The 22,548-nt window shown below is 35.0% G+C and overlaps 1 protein-coding gene across 1 annotated transcript; it reads right to left on the bottom strand.

Annotated features, from left to right (window-relative positions):
- Positions 1-1,500: 1,500 nt before the first annotated feature.
- LOC145689673 (protein GVQW3-like) lies at positions 1,501-1,887 on the bottom strand. Its single transcript, XM_081763867.1, has one exon. It carries the CDS (start codon positions 1,885-1,887, stop codon positions 1,501-1,503), a length of 387 nt encoding a protein of 128 aa, XP_081619993.1.
- Between the last annotated feature and the right edge of the window lie 20,661 nt (positions 1,888-22,548).

Below are 22,548 nucleotides of genomic sequence, written 5' to 3'. Positions count from 1 at the left end.
GTATAATAAAGAAAGAACGACCCTTCTACGTTAATTAGTTTAGAAGTTATGTGTCATAATCATAAACTAAGTGCATGTGAGGAACAAAAAAATTCAGACTATTTATTCGAAATGCCGGAAAACCCCCAACTGGTTTCCTTGGATTTTCTGGAGGCTAATGAGGAAAAGATCACGAACAAATTCCAGAAGGTCCCATCATTTTGTTCTAAATGTCTAGGTTTGACCAGTTTTTGATGTAATTTGACTGGACTATAAATGTTTACTTCTTTTCACCATCACTTTCTTTTCTTACTGTTTTATTTTTCTCATTCTACACTTCCCACTTTTCTCTTACTTTTCACCCCTTCCAGCTAGATAGTTAACCTATCTTTTTTACTGTCTAAACTCGGTTCCAGGGACGGCGCCAGAAACGTTTGATCGGGTGGGCGGAAAGAGGCGGACCTAGTTGCTGGGTGGGGGACAATGAAAATAAGAACTGGGCAATATAAACATTTTTTTTGGGAGGGGCAATAATTAAGTTTCAATTTTTATACTGTTTAGTTAGCCAAGGCTCAGACCGAAATAGGGGAGGAACAAGGATGTGTAAAAGAGCTGTTCTGGTTTTATAGGAGGTATATACAATTCCGGCATTCGCCTGTTGGGGCTGAAGAAATGCAGGACTTAGGATGGGCTGCGGGAATTCGTTGCTATATTCTCGACCTATCGAATTCCGCGTACCAGACACACTACCTCTACTTCCAGTTTTTTTTAACAATAATAACGGAGTGTACTGTGTAGTCGATGAAGTTCAAGACGTATACGAGGGCTATGCCGAAAGTTTTCAGCTCTGACCACAAGAAACATCGAACTAGAACAAACATTTATAGTTTTCTAAAGTACTCTCCATGGACACGAATACACTTTTGCATCCTTTCAAACCACTTAGAAAACTGTTCATTCCACACATTTTCGTCTATATTGTCCACAGACTCCAAATAAGCACCAGTCGCATCATCATCTGATGGAAACCGACGTCCACGCAAGTGTTCCTTTATTTTGGGAAACACAAAAGAATCGCAAAAGGCCAAGTCCGGCGAATAGGGTGGATGTGGCAGCACTCTGACTCCTTCCGGTTCAAAAAGTTTACAGTTCTTGCAGCACCGTAGGTACTTGCATTGTCATGATACAACAGAAGATGGCCGAGTTTAGATCTTAGATGTTGGGCCTTCCATTTCTTGAACACAGTGGAAAGACAAACTGTTGAGTACCGCTCAGCATTCACCGTACACCGATTGTCAACAGTCGTAACATATCCCTTTCGTGAGAAAAAAAGACGCAACCATTTTCTTTTCAACACTCCGAGGTCTCTTCACTTTGGTTGGGGGATCTTCATTCTCGAAGCACCACACTTACGACTGCTGCTTGATAAGCAGATCATAATGATAGATCCAAGTTTCGTCATCCGTGACGATGTTGTAAACATCACGACTTGCCCTTTGCTTGAATTTATTCAACATAAATTCACACCATTCCACCATACCCTCTTTTTCCCTTTCCGTGAGTAAATGGGGGACCCAGTCGAGAACCCATTTTCCTGAGACCCAAGTGTTCATGCGTAATTGTCTCCACTGCTGTTGACCCAATGTTGAGAGTCGCTTCGATCTCCAGGAAAGATACATGGGGATCAACTTTCACCATTTGCCTCACAGCTTCGATGTTTTCGGGAGTCATTGCAGTGTTTGGCCGTCCGGAACGAGGTTCATTTTCAAGTGACGTACGTCCCTTTTTAAATTCTCGAAACCAATTTCCAACACTTAATTGCGAAGGAGCAGATTCCCCAAAAGTATTCATCAAAGTTTCAATGCACTGCTCCGCAGTTAAGACCTTCTTGTAATCGTAGAAAATCATAGTGCGAAAGTTACGTCTTGACAGCTCCATGGCTAACTAGACAATGGGTCACGCGTGCTTCCTTATCTCTCTTATCTCTGATCATGCTACCACAGACTCATCGTTGCCATTGATAGCAGAAAGTCACAGAATAGAGTGTCGAATGCAATAAACAAAATATTGCTGTGATGTTAGATTATTGCGCTGCTAAAAACTTTCGGAATGACCCTCGTATTCTTAATTTGTGCATATTAGATTTTTTGACGTAATCTCTATACGTAACAGCAAAGACCTATGTTACTAAAGGAATAGGGAAATTCAACAGCATAATTGTTTGATCATACCGTACACAGAAATCTTTGAAATTGAAACTCAAGTTGAAAAAAACTAAAACAGTTATAAATTGGATAAATAAGTAAATAGCAATTAACAAAACTTTATCATAATCCACAGAAACAACAATGTATTTTAAATTACGAGGGGCTGATCTCATGGTACGAACAAGCTTACAAGAAACTTCTATATCTGTACTTTAAACCCTATCTTCCCATTGCCCCAAAAATGGGGCGTTATACTTTTCCTCAGTGGCGTAGCACACTTTTGCGGGCCCCCCCGCAAAGTATAGAGAAGGAGCCCCGCTTGTAAAGCCGACAGAAGTAAGGTTGAAGTTCTATTTCTTTAGAACTTTATTCATCGCAAGACTTCGGGGCCCCCTAAACCTTGCACGGGCAGCTGCTACGCCACTGCTTTTCCTTTTTTATTTTACTTGTCATACTAAATCTGTAATTTCAGTTTGTCATTTGTTTATTAACTGCTTATGGAAAGAGGTGAATTTGGCGGAAATTCAACAAAATGTGGAGTCTGAAAAATTTTGTTGTTTTTTCTACTTTAATATTTTAACCTTGATCAATTTTATTTACTTATTATATTAGGTTAATTCATGTTTAAAAATAATATATAACATGTACGAATATTATAGCTTTATATTGTTAATTGAAATACAACTCAGGTGCCCCAATAATGGGGCAATGGGAACTAGAGACATGGTGGAAGTATAATCGCACAAGTTGTTGATCTACATAACTTTACCTAATACTTGCAATCTGGATGTAAATACAAAACGATATTTACAATCTTTGCTTCTTGTATCCGCATTACCCACATTCAGCATAACTTTACACGCACACACACAAATAAAATAATGGACAATATTCCGTATCACGCAACTCAAACGTTGCGTATCGCAATGCACGCAAAATCAGCGAAAACGAATACTACCATTCATTGACATCCAATTTGTTTAATAGTGTCTTATTTCGTTACAAACCTTTATTATTTCAAATACGGGGGGTCTAGAGGGCCAGGCTTTTCTAAATTTTTGTTAGTCCCCTAAAAGTTTCACGGTAGGCTTCTAAATGAATTATAATATAATTGCATCGAGCCCTCTATCTTCTGCCGGTCCTCCCTCCATTTTTGAGTTGGCTAGCGCCCTATTCTGTCAGTCTCAGTCGGTAGCATTTGCATCAACTCAACACACATTTTGTGTTTTAGATTCCGGTAATCGACTACCAGCTATTACTTCTTGTATTGTTGACGATGAGTTTCAATCCGCAACTTTTATGCTGACTGATCCAGAATGTTGTCCATTATCTTGAGTGTGTGTGTGTGTCTAAAGTTGTCTTAAACGTGGGTAACGAAGGTACAAAAATCAAATATTGTAAATATCGTTATCTACAACACATCCACATTGCAAGTAACAGGTGAAGGTACGCACACCAACAACTTCTGCAAATTATACTGCCACCGTACTAGAGTTCCTACTGCACCATTATTAAGTTTTCTGAGTCAGGGGCGGATCCAGGGGGCGACTGCCCCCAAAACAAGAAACTTTCTTACTTTATATATAAATAAATCCCATCCCAGAGCTCTTAAAAGTAGCTCTAAGTAACAGTATTATAACCCACCGCTCCCTCCCAGAAGTTCGTCCTGGATCCGCCCCTGGTGTGAGTTTTATGTCAGTTAACGATATACAGCTATAACATTCGTACAACATACGTATATATTGATTTTGAATAAGAAAGAACCTAACATAATGAGAAAATGAAATTGATCGAAGTATTAAAAGGTACAAAAACAACTCTTTACTCCAATTTATAAAATATAAGACATAGCGTGCTAAATAAAACAAAACATTCAAATTCACTATGTTTCTTTGCCTGTAAGTATATACTACACTCTAAAAACAGTACCCATGATTTTGCACAAGGTACCCATGAAATACCAGGTAATTCGCTGATGTACCTATGAGAGTTCAATATACCGAAGACTTTAGTGGGTACACATCGCATCCCAGCTCCTTACCCATGGTTTAGTGGGTACAGGAATGATTTATAGGTACAGAAAATTCGTACCGAAGAAGGTACCTATAACAGTAGAAGAAGCACTTGGACAGACGCCATATTGTGTGTTTTGTTGACGTTTTTTGTGTGCATTACACCCAGTGTCAAGGAAAAGTTGGAGGAACAAACAAAACGGATCATATTTAAAGTAAGTGGAATATCCTGTATTTGTAGTTGTATTTGAATATTGTAAAGAAAGTATACTTTACAATATTTTCTACGGAGTGTACTATATTTCACTAGTTAAACACTTATGTTAACGATAGTTCCTTTGAAACGCAACGGATGTTTAGGCCGATCATGGAATGTAATGAATAATATTCAGGCTTTTTCGTGGCTGCCATGAGCTAACGTATCTAGGAAAATGACGAATCGTTTATGGAATTGAAAGTGCAGGGACAATCTGAAAAAATAACAATGGGTAAGTATTACAAACTGGATTCAACACACATGCTTAGGAATTACTGCTATCTCTGAAGCACACGAAAATCGAAGAAAATATTAATCAGTTTCTCCCCGTAGGCTCTACTAGTTTGTAAACCTGACTCACTTGGTACTGATTATTGTTCGAAATTCTGTGGACGTATGGTTAAAAGCTAGTGCATAAAACACGAATCAACTATTACGGTCCAGCTTCGCGCAGCCCGGTACGCACCATCATTAGACAGCTACCGCAGGGAACTCACTACCCTTTGCCTCCAAATAATATAGCTTTGCACTATATTACTTGTAGGTTCAGAAAGCTCGTCCCTTCGACAATCGTCTAAAAGTCCAGGAAGGCACGGTTCACCTTACCGTAACGGTCCAGATTCGGACGGAATCACCTGAGAGAAGACCTAAGGCGTGTTTAAGAAAATAGATGAGAGCATCACCTACTTTCGCAGATTGATCACAAATAGTTTAACGACCACGTTCTTGCCTTGTCATGCAATCTGAAAAAAGAACAAACAAACATAAATACCTTCAGTACCGTTTATTATGAATAATTTGACGTACCTGCAACATAGTATATATTTTACACTTTACTTTGACCCAATTACGTAGTTGGTACGTAAATATGCTTTAAAACTTTTCACGAGAACAGTCTTAGTCCGTGATGGCGCACTATCGTTTGTGATCACATTTCCTAAGTCCTCACATTATAAATCTGATGAATCTTCTCGTAAAAATTGCCCATTGTATCGCTGTTAACAATTTATGAAGCAGGCTTCCTAGGCGAACATGATGACTACATTATTTTGTGAGTTCAATCGAAGAAATTGGCTTAATCAGTGATACTTGATATTAATCGGTGTAATAAGCGTCCATTCAGTTAAGGTACACCTTGCCGAGATCTTTGTTTAACTCACTGTATCGTTCACAACCCCCTCTTGTTATGAAGTACTACTTGAAGCTGATTTAGTTTAGTAAAAGCTTACGAAATATCTACTAAAATACTCATATCAGCAGTACTATTTTTACTGATTATTTATAAACTTTTGGGTACATTGATAGTTTTTCTAAAGCATAGCACAACTCATAAACTTTTAAAATGCGTCTGGCGTTAAGATTTAACTTTGTTCTAGAACTTTTGTCGTGTCATTCTTCGTACACACACACTTACAAACCAAATTCCAGATTTATGCGTCTGAAACTCTTTTTACTTTCTGCGGTGGGTCGTTGTTTTAGAGTATTAACATGTTGTCTACAGAACGGTAGCATGTAAACAATTTTTCAGTTTAGATGTAGGTAACATATTGTGTAGTTTGCATAGCACTTCGTGATTTTATTCTTTTATGTAAATGTGTACCTTATTCCTTGTATTTTACTAAATATCTAAACGCATCCCTTTCGGATATATACTACAGGAATTGGTTCAAGAACCAACTCTTTTCTCTACTGCAGAGTCTAAAATCCTTTGGACAGCAAAGGAGAAACAGTCCAGCTTAATAATAGCTGAAATCGATGAGGCCTGCCTGCTGCTCCTATCTATTTACTACGTGAAGAATTTATTATTCCCAATTTGGTTTGGGCAATTTCTGTGACTCTGCAAACATTATATATATATATATATATATATATATATATATATATATATATATATATATATATATACATGACAAGGAAATATCGAATGCGTCATACTGCGAATGCCATAAGGACACTAAAAATTATAACGAAAACAATTGTAAGAATAGCATTAAACAATAGCAATAAACTTGGCTTTGTTTCACTTGGATTATATTTGTGTATATCAAGTACTTTTAGCACTGAATTTTAAAATATTTATGTTTATTTATTATGTAGTGATATTATATAATGTAGTAGCGAAAAATTGTGAACAATAATCTTTCAACACACCAAATTTGCGTTATCAGCGCTCCTCACCCCTCTCCCTCCTTGAAATCTTTCGCATAGCTTCCGTGTTTGCTTTATTCAATTTGGGGTGCTTTAATCGGTGTTAGTCCTCACGCGCAAACTGAAGTATTTTCTTTCATTCCCAATGCACACCTTAAATATGAACATGTGGCATTTTGCCAAAGCAAAATAAAATAATAATTGAAAAAAGAAATACGTCCCGGCGGCACTGGAGACTGTTAATGTGACTTGAGCACTGGCGCCTAATTTCACAGAATCATTTGTTAAATTTTAAATCATTACCTAATAATTTTTGTTTAATTTTATGTTGATAAATTTATTTTGTTATCACAAGGTATTAAATCATGCTCAGAAGTGTCCATTGAAAAATAAAATTTTCAATTTGAACCCGAATCAAAACCAACGGCCAGCTACTAGTTACAGGCTACAAAAACAAGCAACACGGCTCCGTGAGGCTTGGCGCCAGTGCCGCCGGGTTAAAAACTAAAAGCTTAGCTTTTAATAAAAGGTATTTGCATTGCTCAACGATTATGTTCTTCTTTTGTGGTTGATAAAAGCAAAGCTTTGATATGGAAAATATCACCAATGGTATTTTTATTTATTTTCATTAGAAAACTTGTAACTTAAATATCCTTCAGGAAGGGCTAAACGTCTAAAAAAGTCCTACAATATTTGCCCACAATTAAGAAAACTGTGCATATTTGTGCTAGCATAGAAAGCATCACTAAGGAAAAAGGAAGTCTCAGTTCTGTATGGCATCTAGTCTTAGCAAAAAAAAGTTATGATTGTTCAATAAAGACGAGATGTTTGGTGGATACGATCACACCCATATTCATTCTTTGCAGAATACCTATTGTAGGAGGCTCACATTCTTCAGGAAGGACAGATCACTTATGATGTTGCAGAGGTTACTTAAACTTAAGTTACCATTGACTGTTGCTCTTGCTTCTTTGACTGATGTCAAGGAGATGAATTTGGATGCTGATGAGTGGATTATTATTGAAGAGGTAATACCTGTGCTCAAGCCTGCTCTGTCAGTAACCAAAAATGTATCGGTGCAACAATACCCAACAACGTCTTTAGTTGTATCGCTTATTAGAGGTTTGCAGAAGTCACTTCAGAAAAAAGTCACTATTACGAAAGTGGTTACACAGCTGAAGCTGTTGTTAATGAACAATGTTTCCAGGCGGTTTGCCCATTTAGAGCTAAATAACTTAGTAGGTAAAACAACTTCCTTAGAACTGCGATTTAAGAAATCTGCACTTGGCACTGAAGAGTCTGCAAAACATATCCAACTGCAACCAGTTGATGAGCTTTCTGCACTTATCAGTAAATTAGACAACCCGAAGCATTCAGAGCAAAATGTTGAACCCAGCCGTCAAGAAGAAAGAAAAGGAGGTTAATTATGATGACGATGACATTTGGGCTGATTGTGATTCTAAGGTTGCATTTCGAACATCTGCAATCACTTCATCTTCAATCTGCAATCACTTCATCTTCAACAGTGATTATTAAACAATATATTGAAATGCCTTACGTTGAACGGAAGAAAGACCCATTAGAGTTTTGGAAGATTCATCATGCTACATTCAAAGACTTGTACAGGCTCGTGACTAAATATTTTTGTGTTCCAGCCACTTCCGTCCCCTCTGAACGAATAATTTCAATGGCAGGTCTAGTCACTAATGACAGGAGAAATAGACTTAGTTAAGAGAAACTCGATCAAATATTTTTTTTTGAATAGAAACATAAAGGTCGTGCAATAAATTAAAGAAAAATGCTATTGACTTTTTTTAGGCTATACAAGAGAAGAGACATTATTTCTTTTGCCAATCATGTGTGTATTTAATTTTAATTTTCTTCTTTACTCTAATATACTTTATTGTATTGTATTGTATTTATTTCGTCCTTTTTTCATACATTTAGCACTGTAATACAATGCATATGAAGCTTACAGGTCATTTATATATGAATACAAAAGTAAAAGAAACAATAATAGTGAAAATTACATACACTAGGTTAGTAATTAAGCCTTACTTCTTACATCTTATTACACTCTACATTTTACATACCAGTACTTTATGTTTAAGACAAAAAATCTTCCAGTGAAAATATGTTTTAAAAATGTGCACAATGTAAAGTGTTGGAAAGAGACTGATTTATTGCTGACTACAATGTACGAGACTTCACTGGATACTTCACTGGTGAGTACGTTTATGTTATCTTAAACAGATTTTTATATTCTTTAATTGTTAACATTACACCACATTATATTACATCACTAGCTGAAATGTCCGCCCTTCGTAGGGCGATCGGATGAATGTTTATAGATAAGGAATTCCAAACAAACATTCTGGCTACGCCACTGAGAATAGGTGTACTATGTCTTGCCAAAACTCTTCGCGGAAATGTACTCAATAACTTTCGAAAGTTTCATTGCGATTGGATGATTATAGAAAAGCCTCCCAAAAAATCCTGGTTACGCCACTGAGGGTAGATGTACTATGTCCTGCCAAAAAGTTTTGTGGGAGTATATTCAACAACCTCCTAAAGTTTAATGGTGATAGGATGGTTATAGGTAAGGTTCTCCAAACAAAAATCCTGGCTACGCCACTGTGGAAAGATTTACTATGCCTCAAACCTTTGAGGGATTGTGCTCAACAAATTTCAAAGTTTAATGGCGATCGAATGAATAGGGTAGTAACGCATAAAGGACAGACAAACATACATACATACTTTCATTATTATATAATACTAGCTGAAATGCCCAGCGTTGTGTGGGGAGAATAGGTTTATAACATATAAGGCCTCCCAAACAAAAACCCGAACTACGCCACTGAGGATAGATGTACTATGCAATACCAAGAACCTTTGCGGGAGTTTACTCAACAACCTACCAAAGTTTCATGGTGATCGGATGGTTACAAATGAGGTCCCCCAAAAATTCTGGCTACGTCACAAAGGACAGATTTAATATGCTAAAAACCTTCACGGGAGCGTAATGATCAACTTCCCAAAGTTTAATGGGGATCGAATTAATGGTTTAGGAGTCCATGAAGGACAAACAGACAGATAGATAAGGTGCCCTCAAAAAGTCCTGGCTACGCCACTGAGGAGAGATGCACTATGCCCTATCAGAAACCTTCGCGGGAGTGTACTGAACAACTTACTAAAGTTTCATAACGATCGGGTGCTTATAAGTGAGGCACCCCCCAAAAAATCCTCACTACGCCACTGAGAATACATTTAATATGCCAAAAAACCTTCCCGGGAACGTACTCAACAACGGAGTCCATAAAGAACAAATAGACAGACACACACACACGCAAACTTTCATTTATATATAGAGAGAGACAGTGGCGGCGATTGGACGTTAAAAGTGAGGGGGCAAGACATGATCTGAATATTTGTATATCAATTTTCCTGGTTGTTTCTAACATTTTGTTTGACGAAAGGTTGTATAACTAATAGGATACTATTTTCTCAGTTAAAATACCGTATATCGTACTTGATATTTTATTAAGTAAATTGACAAGAGCAAGGCAAATGGATACTAGCCGTTTGTACTCTAAAACAACGAAAGTGTAAGATGAAAATTAATTCCTTGTTCATGAACATCTTTAAATTCTGCCTGGAAAGTTGTGTGATCAGATTATTCAATAACAAATTGCAAAATAAATAAATAGAAAAGATAATATTAGTCATAGTCAGTGGCGTAGGGAAGGGGGGCAAGAGGGGCCGCCCCCCCAAAGAAGTCCGACAATGTACTTTGGTACTTCGATGTTTGTAATTTTTTATATATTTTTATGTTCATATATTTTTTTGTTTGTAATTTTTCCATATGTACCTATAACAGCACTTGCGCCCCCCCTCCAAACACACATCCTGGCTACGCTACTGGTCATAGTAATGAATAATGAGGCGTGTTTTGCAAAAGTTATATTGAAACTGGAGATAAATGAACAATTTATATTTTAATACCACACCTGAGTAGATATCCCCTCCGATAAATGGCCGAGTCAGCAAAAAATTATCTTGTTTTCCTAGAAATCGATATCATTTCCTGGAATTGGGAGACAAGTTTCGACAAGCCTTTAGTTGCTATGTTCACAGCCTTTTACGGCTACCACAGAAGCCCGTGGGAAAACTATGGTTTATTTGAACCCCCGTCACCACCTACTCCTCCTGGAAAGCCGAAGAGCATAAGCGATTTAGCCCCTTGGTCCTATTCCCACGAAATGTCTGTAGGTTATGAAGTGAAAGCATGATATTCAAATGATCGAAGGTTCTCAGCAGATAGTATGAAATTGGTCTTAGTTGCTAAGGTGAATATTATATTTCATGATTTTTTTAAAAACGTGGTATTAGAAACAATATATGAGTTTCATAACGAAACACATACCCATGCAAAATCGTGTTGCTTAGCCCCTTGGTCCTATTCCCACATAGTGTTTGTAGATTATGAACCGAAGACGTGATATTCAAATGATCAAAGCTTCTCACGAAATTGACTTAGTTGCTAAGGTAAATATTGTATTTCACGATTTTTTTAAAAACGTGGGACAAGAAACAATATATGAGTCTCACTCAACGAAACACATACCTATACACTCCTTCCCCCAGACCTCCTGCGAATAGATTCCAATGGTTGAGCATATTCTAATAGCGGAAGCTTCTCATAGCATATCATATTGTTTAAAAACGTAGGATGTGAAATGTGTTATATGGATATTCACATGATGATGTCTGTTATGACAAGTAATAAAAATCACTTATGTAGAGAAATTAAAGATCAGGTTATGCCAAATGAATTTGCTGCTTTGTTAAAGCCGTGATGAAATATTGCAATATAACATATTCCCATAGCACAAAAACTACGTCAAAGAAATTTAGAATTGAAATATCTGTATAAACAAAATGAAACATGACTTTCTCAAGTCTTGATGTGAAAGATATTATCTTATGTATTGAAATCGTAACGAGATATTTTTCGATTATGGTAGGCATGATCGAACTTGTTATGACATGTTTTTTGTAAGGCAAACACGCGCGCGCGCGTACGTGTGTGTGTGTGAGAGAGAGTTTGTATACAGAGAACATTTGTAATTCAGTGTAAACGTGTGTGTGTAGATCCTCTTCACTTCCTATTTTAAATAGTGAGTGTGTGTGTTTGTCTTTGTGCGTGGTTGATCCGTTGGATGACTAGAGTTGTGAATAAGTGCTATCATAAGACGAATTTTTTAAAATAGGTAAGTAAAAAATATATTATTAAAAATATTACGGTCTATGATTTTTCCTGAAAGAATAAAACAATATGTTAGGTCTTCATTTAACTATAAATGTACTTTATACAGTGTATTTTCTTTGCGTTTTCCGTGTTTGATAGAGATGAAATTTTAACGTTAAAAACACATACATATAAGCAAGTTTGTATGATGCTTCTGTTCGCTGTACGTTGATTTCTAAGAAAATGATAAAATGGAATTCTTGAATTTTTTCTGACTCGCATTGCAATTAGATATCAGCTGACGCAAGAAATGTCTGTAGACTTGGTGTTTTAATTTTGATAATATGATGCATACCTGTCTGTCTTTCTGTCTGTAAATGAAATCTTTGAACAATGAAATGAAATCTTTGAGTTTTACGTTCCACAATAAAGCCAACAAGGTCTGTCTGTCTTTCTGTCTGTAAATGAAATCTTTGAACAATGAAATGAAATCTTTAAGTTTTACGTCCTACAATTATGCCAACAAGGTTAATGGGAAATCTTTGAGTTTTACGTTTCACGGTTGGAAATCTTTAAGTTTTACGTCCCACAGTTATGTAGGCTATGCTAATGGAGACGGTGGTGATGAGAAATGAATAAATGAAATGTTGGAAAGGAGATAGTTAGATTAAATTCAAATACACGGTGTTTGTCCACCACAAAGTTCATTCTGATTGGAACAGGATTTTGAACCTGCGACCTTTCATGTATACGGTGTTTGTCCACCACAAAGTTCGCTTGATGGGAACAGGATATTGAACCTGTTACCCCATACACCAGAGGTGAACGCTCTACCAGTGAACCACAGTCACCCCCAAACCCCCCGAGCTAAGATCTAACGAGAGAAACAATGAAATGAAATCTGAGTTTTACGTCCCACTCTTATGACGATTAGGCTAATGGGAAATCTTTAAGTTTTACGTCCCACAGTTATGTCGGCTATGCTAATGGAGACGGTGATAATGAGAAATGAATGAAATGTTGGAAAGGAGATAGTGGGAGGAAATTCACGTGCACGATGTTTGTCTCCATAGTTTTCGGGGTCGCTGTGTTCAATGATGATACTCTGAACTCAATAACACATCATCTAATGGGGTTGATGTTGGGGGGTGGTCTTCAGGGTTGATATCGAGACACGTAAAAATAATTTAAAATGAACAATATTAGTGTCAATTACATAGTTTTCGAGGTCGGTGTGTTGAATTATGATACTCTGAACTCAATAACACATCATCTAAGGGGGTTGATGTTGGGAGTCTTCAGGGTTGATATCGAGACACGTAAAAATAATTTAAAATGAACAATATTAGTGTCAAATACATAGTTTTCGGGGTCGCTGTGTTGAATGATGATACTCTTAACTCAATAACACATCATCTAAGGGGGTTGATGTTGGGGGGTCTTCTCGGGGTCTCTGTGTTCAATGATGATACTCTGAACTGAATAGCACATCATCTAAGGGGGTTAAAGTTGGTGGGTCTCCAGGGGAATAAGTACGAAATTCACGTACAGAATGTTTGTACATTAGACAATACACTTGAAGCAAACTGTGAACATACATTTGTCTCACTCCCAGGGAATACGAAAAAAAGTTACAATTCATTTTAACTACTTAAAAGGTATGCTATTTTTTTCCCTTGAAATTTCTGCCTTTTCCGTATAATAGATTGAAATTTATGTGTATATATACTGTTTATATTTATTTGGAATATGGTTATAAGTAACCAGTTCATTTCTTTTTTATTTTATGTTGAATACAAAAAAGATAAATGTATCAGACTTTCCTTATCCTTACCGATATTATTATTCCATTGTTAATAACATATATAGCCCTTTTTTATTTATTCATATATTCTTTTAAAGCGCTTTTATTTACATTCTATTTGAAATAATACTTATATATCCACTATTTACATATACATATTGGAAAATTTTTGTTTTGCATTACGTATTTACATCCGAGGAGTAAAAATGGAAAACAAGTCTACGCAAGAATTATTAAAAGAGATTACGGCATTTATTAAAGACATAGAAGAAGAAGAAGAGGTGATCGAAGTAAATTTAGAGACGCAAGTTCTTCTAAGGGAAATAGATGCCGTAATCGGAATAGAAGAAGAAGATCATGAAAGGAAGGAAGATGATGATGAAATGAAGACATGTACATAAAAGGAGGAAGAACTCATAGAAGAAGAAGAAAAAGAAGAGATGATCAACAATACCGAAGAAAAATAAGAAAGAGATGCAGCTAGTGAAATTCAAATTGCAGAAGAAAAAGAAGTATATGAAGAACAACTATTAGAAATATTGGAAAGTGGAGGTAATAGAATGATAACAGAAGAAGAAGAGGAAGCTTCCGAACGTATTGCCCAAATTAAAAATTGGTTACAAGAAGGAGCAAAAGAAGAAGAAGAAGACATCGAAGAAAGGACAGAAGAAGAAGAGGACGAATTGCTAAATCTAATGTTCTCCCAAATAATAGGAGAGACTGACAATGAGGAAGAGACGAAGAAGACAGAAGAAGAGTTCTACGAAACTGAGCTAGGAAAACGGATTACCAATTTATTTCCTAATCCTGAAAAAGAAGAACAACAACAAGAAGTAATATATCCATCACTTATGGAAATATTAGCAGAGGCTAATGCAGAACATACAGAAATAGAAATCGATTTAGACGAAATAGAAAAAAGAATGGACGAGTTGCTATCCGCATTTGAAGCAGAACGAAACTCAAATGTACAAGTAGGATTTGGAAATAACAGCCGTAATGATGAAAACAATAGATTTCATATAATAGAAAAACGCAGAAGACAATAGAGAAGATACAACATGGTTGGTACAATGCTAAGATTCCGTCTAGCCCTCGTGCGTGCAGGTAAAAGTCCTTTTACTGCAATTGAAACAAGTCTACGTGCTTTAAAAGATAATTATGCTACGTGATGTGGACCAGCATGATTACGTAGGAATAACAATCACAATCGAGAGAGAAGGATACCGCCCTTTTGGTTATCGTTCAGAGAAGCAAGAAATCTCTCAGCAGAAGTTATATGGACAAGTTATGAGAAAGTACTGCAAAGTAATGCGGCTTTTCTTATAAATGAAGATTGCATCGTAAATTTTCATCATGTACGTATGCCAAGAGGACAAGGTCCTTTGAAACAATATGCTATGAATACTGAGGAATATGTGAAGGCAAAACGTGGTATTATCACAATTAGGAATAAAGGTCAAAGATGTTTAGCACATGCAATCGTCGTTGCCATAGGACTGAAAGAATACAAGGGAAGAAATCAAACTGAGTACATTAGATATGTAAAAAATCAAAGTAAATATATCATAGAAAAAAAGCAGAAGAACTGTGTGAAGCTGCCGATGTAGATCTTAGTCATGGTGGTGGAACTCCTGAAATACGTAAATTTCAGGATTATTTAAAGGATTATAAAATTACAGTATATAGGGGCTTTTCAGGAAGTGATGTCATGTTTGAAGCACCACCAAGTGATAATGAAAGAACAACTTTAAACTTACTCTTTGTAGATAACCATTACAACGTCATTGAAAGCTTGACAGCATGTTTTAGCTGTAAGTTTTATTGTGAAAGCTGTCATAAGAAAGATGAAAAAACATGAACATTTAAAACATTATGCAGCTGTATGTTTTCGTTGTCATCAAAAAACACCATGTGACTTTAAAGAAACCCATATTACTTGCAATGATTGTAATCGAGAATTTTATGGTCAGTCATGCTATGATTATCACAAGTCAACGTCGTATCAAAATGGAAAGCCTTTATGTTCCATTGTGAAATGTTGTGCCAGTAGATAGTCATGGTTACTACGAGCGCAATTTTGACCCTTTTTCTGACCAGATTATTTAGACATAAAAATTTTAACCAGCGCAGAAGGAACCAACTAATTATACAAAGTTACAGAGCGCAAAGTATTCCCATAACTGTAATGCTAAAGTGAGATTGAATAGAGTGCTTTGAGCATAGGCTTTTATGACATTCAAAATCATAGAAACTTACATCTAAAATATTACAATGGAATCCTAAACAAAATGTATTTATTGCATCTTGATCTCCAGTTTATAAGCTTTCATTTAACACTTGAATCATGAAAATCCGTTAATAATTAGCTTTAAAAACTCAATGAGAAGGAATACATACAAGTATTGCATCTACTCCGGAACAGGTGATCTGCCACTGATTCATTTTGAACGATTCCAGTACTAACATTGGAACACCACAATATGAGCAGCAATTCAATTACATACTAACACACAACCTGCTCACCGACATATATAAAAATTGCCTGGGGCATGCATGCATACTACCATCCCACAGCCAGTCTAGCTGCAGTAGACATAGATGGAGCTGTTATATGACGCAGACCCACGGGATGGGACTACGCAATAACTATTATGTCAATTGATACACATCATATATCCTTCCACCTCCAGCAAGAAAGAGAGAGAATGACTTACATATAGCTCAACATGATTTCCTCAATATCATTTCCTCAAATAGAAGAAAGAAATTCACAACTCACAAATTGTACATGCTGTTCTCACTAGATCTCTTTTTAGAATCAGTGTTTTCAACTCAATATTTTTTCGGAACGTTCCAGGATTCTAATTTTTCAAGATATCGCTTTAAAACATATAGGGAAGAATTCACCCCATTACTAATAAATATGATAATTGTTAAAAGTGAGTTGGCAACACTGCAACCTCACCCCCAAATAATGTTAAAATTCAATAGCTCGGTCGCTACTTAACCGATTTCAAAAATTCAAACGGCAAGTAAATACTAATGACATCACCAATTTTATAAAATGCATAAATGGTTGCATAACCTTCAGGATATTTCTCGCTTTTTCAATATCTCTATAAAATTTCATTAAATCGAAAAAATAAAAATACTACCATAATTTACATTTATTTGTAAGACTTTTTTAAATAATAACATTTTTCCAAAAACTCAAAAATAAACCCGTAAAAAATTCCTGAATTTTAATTTGTTATAACTTCGTCAAATATTAACCTATTTTCAAAACTATAACGGCATTCAATAGAAAAGTAAATTTACTATCTTTCGAATGTCTTGCAGGTTGCATAACTCTAAGGATATAATTACAAAAAACTCAAATAACTTTCTTATTTATATATGGAACTTTAAAATTCAAATTAAATTCAAAAGTACTGTTTTTCGTTATGCGTTGTGAATATCTAAATCACAGTTTTTATGATTTTATAACCATAAAAAACACTTATACACTTATACACTTAGAACATACTAAAAATTACAAGTTCGGATATTGATAATGGAATCTTCTGCTAACTTCATTCTCTATAGGAAATAATGATTTCTTAAAATCTGTCCACTGATCATAATTCAAACTGAATAGACACCCGTTTATATCAAAAACAACTTGAACTTCTGTTTGCACATTTTTCACAATTACATTGAAATTATTACTAAGTATAAATTTCTTTTGAGGGTCCATACTAACCACTCGATTTTTTTCTAAGATTATTTTGAAAACAATCATTTTTGTTATTTTTTGGACTCATTTTTAAAGAACAGTTGATGTACTTTGTAACCATTAGAAAGATCCTTCATTCCATCATATCTCATAAACAGTTTCTTAGTTTTCATATCTTTTAAAACTTGATCAGTATCTTCGTTATATCTCTGTGGTAATAAGGTTTTGTATTTCTTATTTACATGCACTAATCGCTTTTTCACGAAGCTTTGCAGCCCTTGTAAACAATGCAGACGACAGTGTGTAAATGTTGCCAACTAACAGACTAAAAAGTTTATAGAAAACCTCGAGCTAACAAGTTAAGAAACAAACCGAAGAGCAGGAGATTGAAAATGAAATGGCATGGACTTCTGATATATTACCAGGATGCATTTTCTTTCTCCTGAATCTTTGAAGTAGCATATAAATATAGACACAGAACACTAGGAAGCATGGCTACCCGCAGTGGGGAAGGGGAAAAGGGGATGTTGCCTCCCTTTGTTTTAAAAGGTTTTTGGAAGTGCATGTCAAGACATACTAATTTGCTTACTTAAATGTTATAACACTTAATATATTCATATTAAATACTATAGTATCTGGTATTATAGATTATTTACTTTAGTTAAAAAGCATACGCGCGTAAATAACTGTTGTTTTACTTGATGTATTATGTGCCCTCGTGTATCAAAATATTGTGTATTCGCGACTGAGTTTGTGTGTCAGTCTTTTGTCCTCCCCTGGAATCGGTATTTTACCCCCTTGAAAAAGTCCTGCGGATGTCCATGCCTGGAAGCCGGGCTGAACAACCTCTTAAATTTTCCCTGTAACTGCAAATCATGGCTAATCGTGGTTGACGATAAATCCTCGTCCTTTGATATTAGGGAGTTCGCATTAGTGGTTCAAAATATTCAATTTATCACTACTAAATTTTATTTAGCCTCCCCATAGCGTCAAGGGATAACATGGAAAATTAGAATCAGAGCTATTGGATCTTACTATGTTCTCTAGTCTCTGTTGTCTTACTATGTTTATTAGCTTGACTAGCAGATCTACTAAAACATATGCTCTTTACTCCTGTCCATTTCAAGACTGTTTCGGATCACTACGTAACTCTCAAGTAGAGGAAAGAGAACATGTGGATCAAATAATTGTTTATTTAAAAAAGCGAAAGAGTTTATTTATTGAATATATTACAATTTTAGTATCCCTTGAAGATTTTTTCAGATATTTTGTTACTCCTGAGAACAGACAATCATTCTTGCGACTCTTAAATGTTCATTTAAACCTTCCCGTACCAAGCCTAACTCGTCAACGTTGTTTACAAAGCTGGGGTCTTCTGGCGACCCCAAGTATTATTTTAATTTCTCAACATAGTATTGCATCTCAAATTATTATTATTATTATTATGTCTAAAAGCTTACCTAATTTAAATGAGCATTGTTGACATCAAATATTATGTTTACTTTAACAATATTCAGTTTTTCGTACAATTTTATACTTTTGTGTTCGTAAATCTGAAATACAAGTTTCAGAGTTTGTATTGGTTTAACATTTGGTTTACCAATGTGTTTAATATTTGGTTTACCATTGTACGCACCGCCTGCATCTCTCCCCCTAATTTCAAAACTTACATACATATAAGCATAATAAGGATGCACATATCCGTCACCAACGTCAATATCAAACTCAATTGACCTGTTTGGTTTGTTTAGGTTTTCAATTGTTCTTTGATTAGGTTTAAAGGTTTGTAATTCATATGACTCTATCTTTTTCCATATTTATTATACAGAAAAAGTATTATTATCGTTTTATGAATTAAACTCATAAAACAACTTAAATATAACTTCTCCAAATATCCTTATTCCTATTTACCTCACTAATGATGTCTGCAAAACTATATCCATCTGTAAACATTTTAATACTACTATACATAAATGCCCACAGATTACTTCGTTAAAATGTTGTATTCGATTGCTACTGTACTCTATATTATAGCCAAGATATTTTACGAGTGCTTTCGGTGGATTTCCTCCGAATGAATCAAACACATACTTTCTATTTCCTTCTTTCCAATAACAAATCCAATGTGTTCCTATATTTTTAGATATATCAAAGTTAACAATAGCACACTCATTCTTCCATGGTTGTTTAGGCAATTGATCACTCATAAACACACCTCTAAAGTTTTTTATCTTAAGTCTCTTAACAAGTTGTATTAGGTCTAAATTACTTAATGGTTTGACTTTTTCCTTTTCTTTAATTTTTTGGGCTTTTCGCTTTTTGAAAGCTTACCACCTTGTTTCTCTTCCATTACTAAGTTATGTCTCTTTTGTTCTTCTAATTCCTGTTTATTCTTTTTTACATCATCTACCGCCTTTACAATAGTAGCTACACCTCCGGCAGCAGAACCAAGAGCACCTATTGAAGCTAAAATGGTTGGAATTGTAAATATAAAACCTCATTATCATTAGCCCTCATTTCTTCGTTTATTTTCTTAATTTGTGGTATAGAAAGAGTTAAAGACATATGTTTTCCTTCACTTAGTTTCGCTTCCTTTTGTTTGATTTGTTTCTTACTTAAAATGTGATCAATATTTAATTGGTTAAGTTCTTCATTAGGAATTTTAAATGTAAAACTAGTCAACTTCATATTCATATATTTATTATAAAACTTTTATGAAAAAATAAAAAATATAAAAATTAAACACAAATACTTATAAACCTAAACCAAATCTTACTTTTGTATTCATAACCAAAGCAGTTCCTAAAGCTGGTAATCGTTCTGTTAACAAATCTGCATCTTTAGCAAAAGCTCTTTTCCATGCTTTATTTTCTAATTCTTTGTCTGCAATATGTCTAGAAGCTGTATCTTTGTTATCTCTGTAGTAAATATCATGTTCTCTACAAGCCTCATCTAATGGGTTAATACCTTTATCTCCTCTTTCTAATTTTCTTGTAGCTTAGTTCCTGGCAGGTAACCCTCCAAGTTTCCCTGAAGGCTGGACTGTATCTTAATGGATCATAGGAGTTGGTCAGACTCCTCACCACCACACCCGTTGAGTCTCTGAGACGGCTCCATATTAGACTGACCATTATATTTCTATGTAGCATAATTCTTTCCATACAGTTTTAAATAGCTTCTCTTTACTTCTTCGTTCTCTCATTCTAAGTTTATTTCTTTCTTTTTCTTTTTCATGCCAAATAGGGTCTTGTTTATGTCCATGATAATAAACCCTTCTTGATGCTCTCTTTTTATCCAAATCTCTTGTTTTCTCTCTGTTGAACGAATAAGCTCGAGTGACATTAAGTATAATATTTTTATCAAAATTTTCAAGCTCTTGTTCTCTAATTCTTAAATCTTTTCTTGAAGAAACAGTTACTATCTTAATAGGTTCAATGGAGAATTTATCTATTCCAATAGTTCTCATGTATTCGCTAATATGTTTAGGATTATTATTTCTAGCATCATCCCTATGAGAACCCGTTCTTTGGGATAATCTTCTCGTTGTACTTCCAATATAAATTTTATCATCAATGCTATTTGTGATTTTATAGATAACACCTTTCATATTTATTTTTTCTTAATCAACTTTATTATACTAACTCATTTTTTATTTTGCTAACTTAGGAGCTCGCCTGCGGATTATCCCATCTTAATCGTTATTACCATTGTGTTCGGTCATTACCCGAGTTCCCCCTAAAAGTTTCCAAATAGAGGTGGTAGACTAGGCACTAAGGACGTTCCCGCAACGAAGTGTGTATTGCCATGCTCTTTTCAAGCACGACAGCGGCCCAGTTGACCGAAAAAATCGTATCCTGGAATATGTAATTCAAGTGGAAGTTTATTAATCAAATCATTTAGTAGTTCTTTTCCATACTTCTCACTGTTCCAAAACTTTGGTGGTAACGTATTTAATATCTTTATCAAATAACCTATACCCTTTGGATCATTTGGAATAAATAGTGTGAGATTAGAATTAATCATATCCACTATGCCTACTTTCCTATTGTAAAAGTTATCATTCCCAGCTTTTTCTTCTCCATCTATAAATATCAACCTATCAATTAACTTTCTCACATCATCCATCCATATATATTCTTTAGGTAATTCGTTGTATATTTTTATTCCTTGTCCTGACTTTGGTGTTTTCTTTTTCGGCAATGTTAATCCTAATGTTGGTTTTATATATTCATCCCAAATGGGTTTAATGATTTCTAGATATTTTTACCTCTGTTAGACCTCTGTTTTCTTCTATTTGGATCGCTATCTTGAAATGCAACATTAGAGTCAATAACTATCTGTGTATATTTTTGTAAATCATCCTCGCCATAATTTGTCAGATTGCTTCTTGTCAACAGTTCCCATAAACCTTCTGTTCCTGTATAATGTCGATTGTTTATTATTAAGTCATCACCATTTATTTTAACTTCTTTATCTCCAATCATATTTACTATTTTTCCATCCTCATTATATGCTTGTATTCCGAAAACCTTATCATCTCTTGTATAATATCTTGTAGCAACTTTACCAAATCGTGTTCCTTTTTCAATTGGCTCTATACCTTCTATTTTATCTTTAATTTGTTTTCTCATATGCTTAATTTCTTTAGTCACAGGCGAATCATCCTCACCTATTGAACTATCATAACTTGCTCTTGGGGGTGTTTCAAATAAATCAGAATCTAATCTTGCATTTTTCTTTACAACTGGAACTAACTCTTGAATTAGATTTTTAGTTTCTTCTGTTACTTTTGCTATATTTTGTCCTAAGTCTTCAGTCGCATCTATAATAGGCTCATCTTGTTCTTTATATTTCTCATATTTACCTCGATTAGTTCGTTTAATTTAATTAAATCTTTTCACAAGTTCTTCTTTTAACTTTATATATTTCTTAGCTTCAGCAGCATCTAACTCACTCATTTATTATATAAAAATTAAAAACTTAACATAACGTGCACGTTCACCTACGTTAAATCACGTTCTCTATACTTTTAAAAAGTATTTAATTTTATTTCTTATTTTCCATTATTCGTTTTCCTACTCATATCTATTGTTAAGAAACCATGTTGTTCTTCCCAACACATATTGCAGAGTGATTGTAGTTTTTCAAACGACATATCAGATCCAACAAATTCATC

This window comes from Thermobia domestica, chromosome 7, assembly GCF_964235325.1.
Source record: "Thermobia domestica chromosome 7, izTheDome1.hap1.1, whole genome shotgun sequence".
In the NCBI taxonomy this organism is placed as follows: Eukaryota; Metazoa; Arthropoda; class Insecta; order Zygentoma; family Lepismatidae; genus Thermobia; species Thermobia domestica.
The sequence above is the reverse complement of the archived record's forward strand: the minus strand, read 5'-3'. Positions and strand labels throughout refer to the sequence as shown.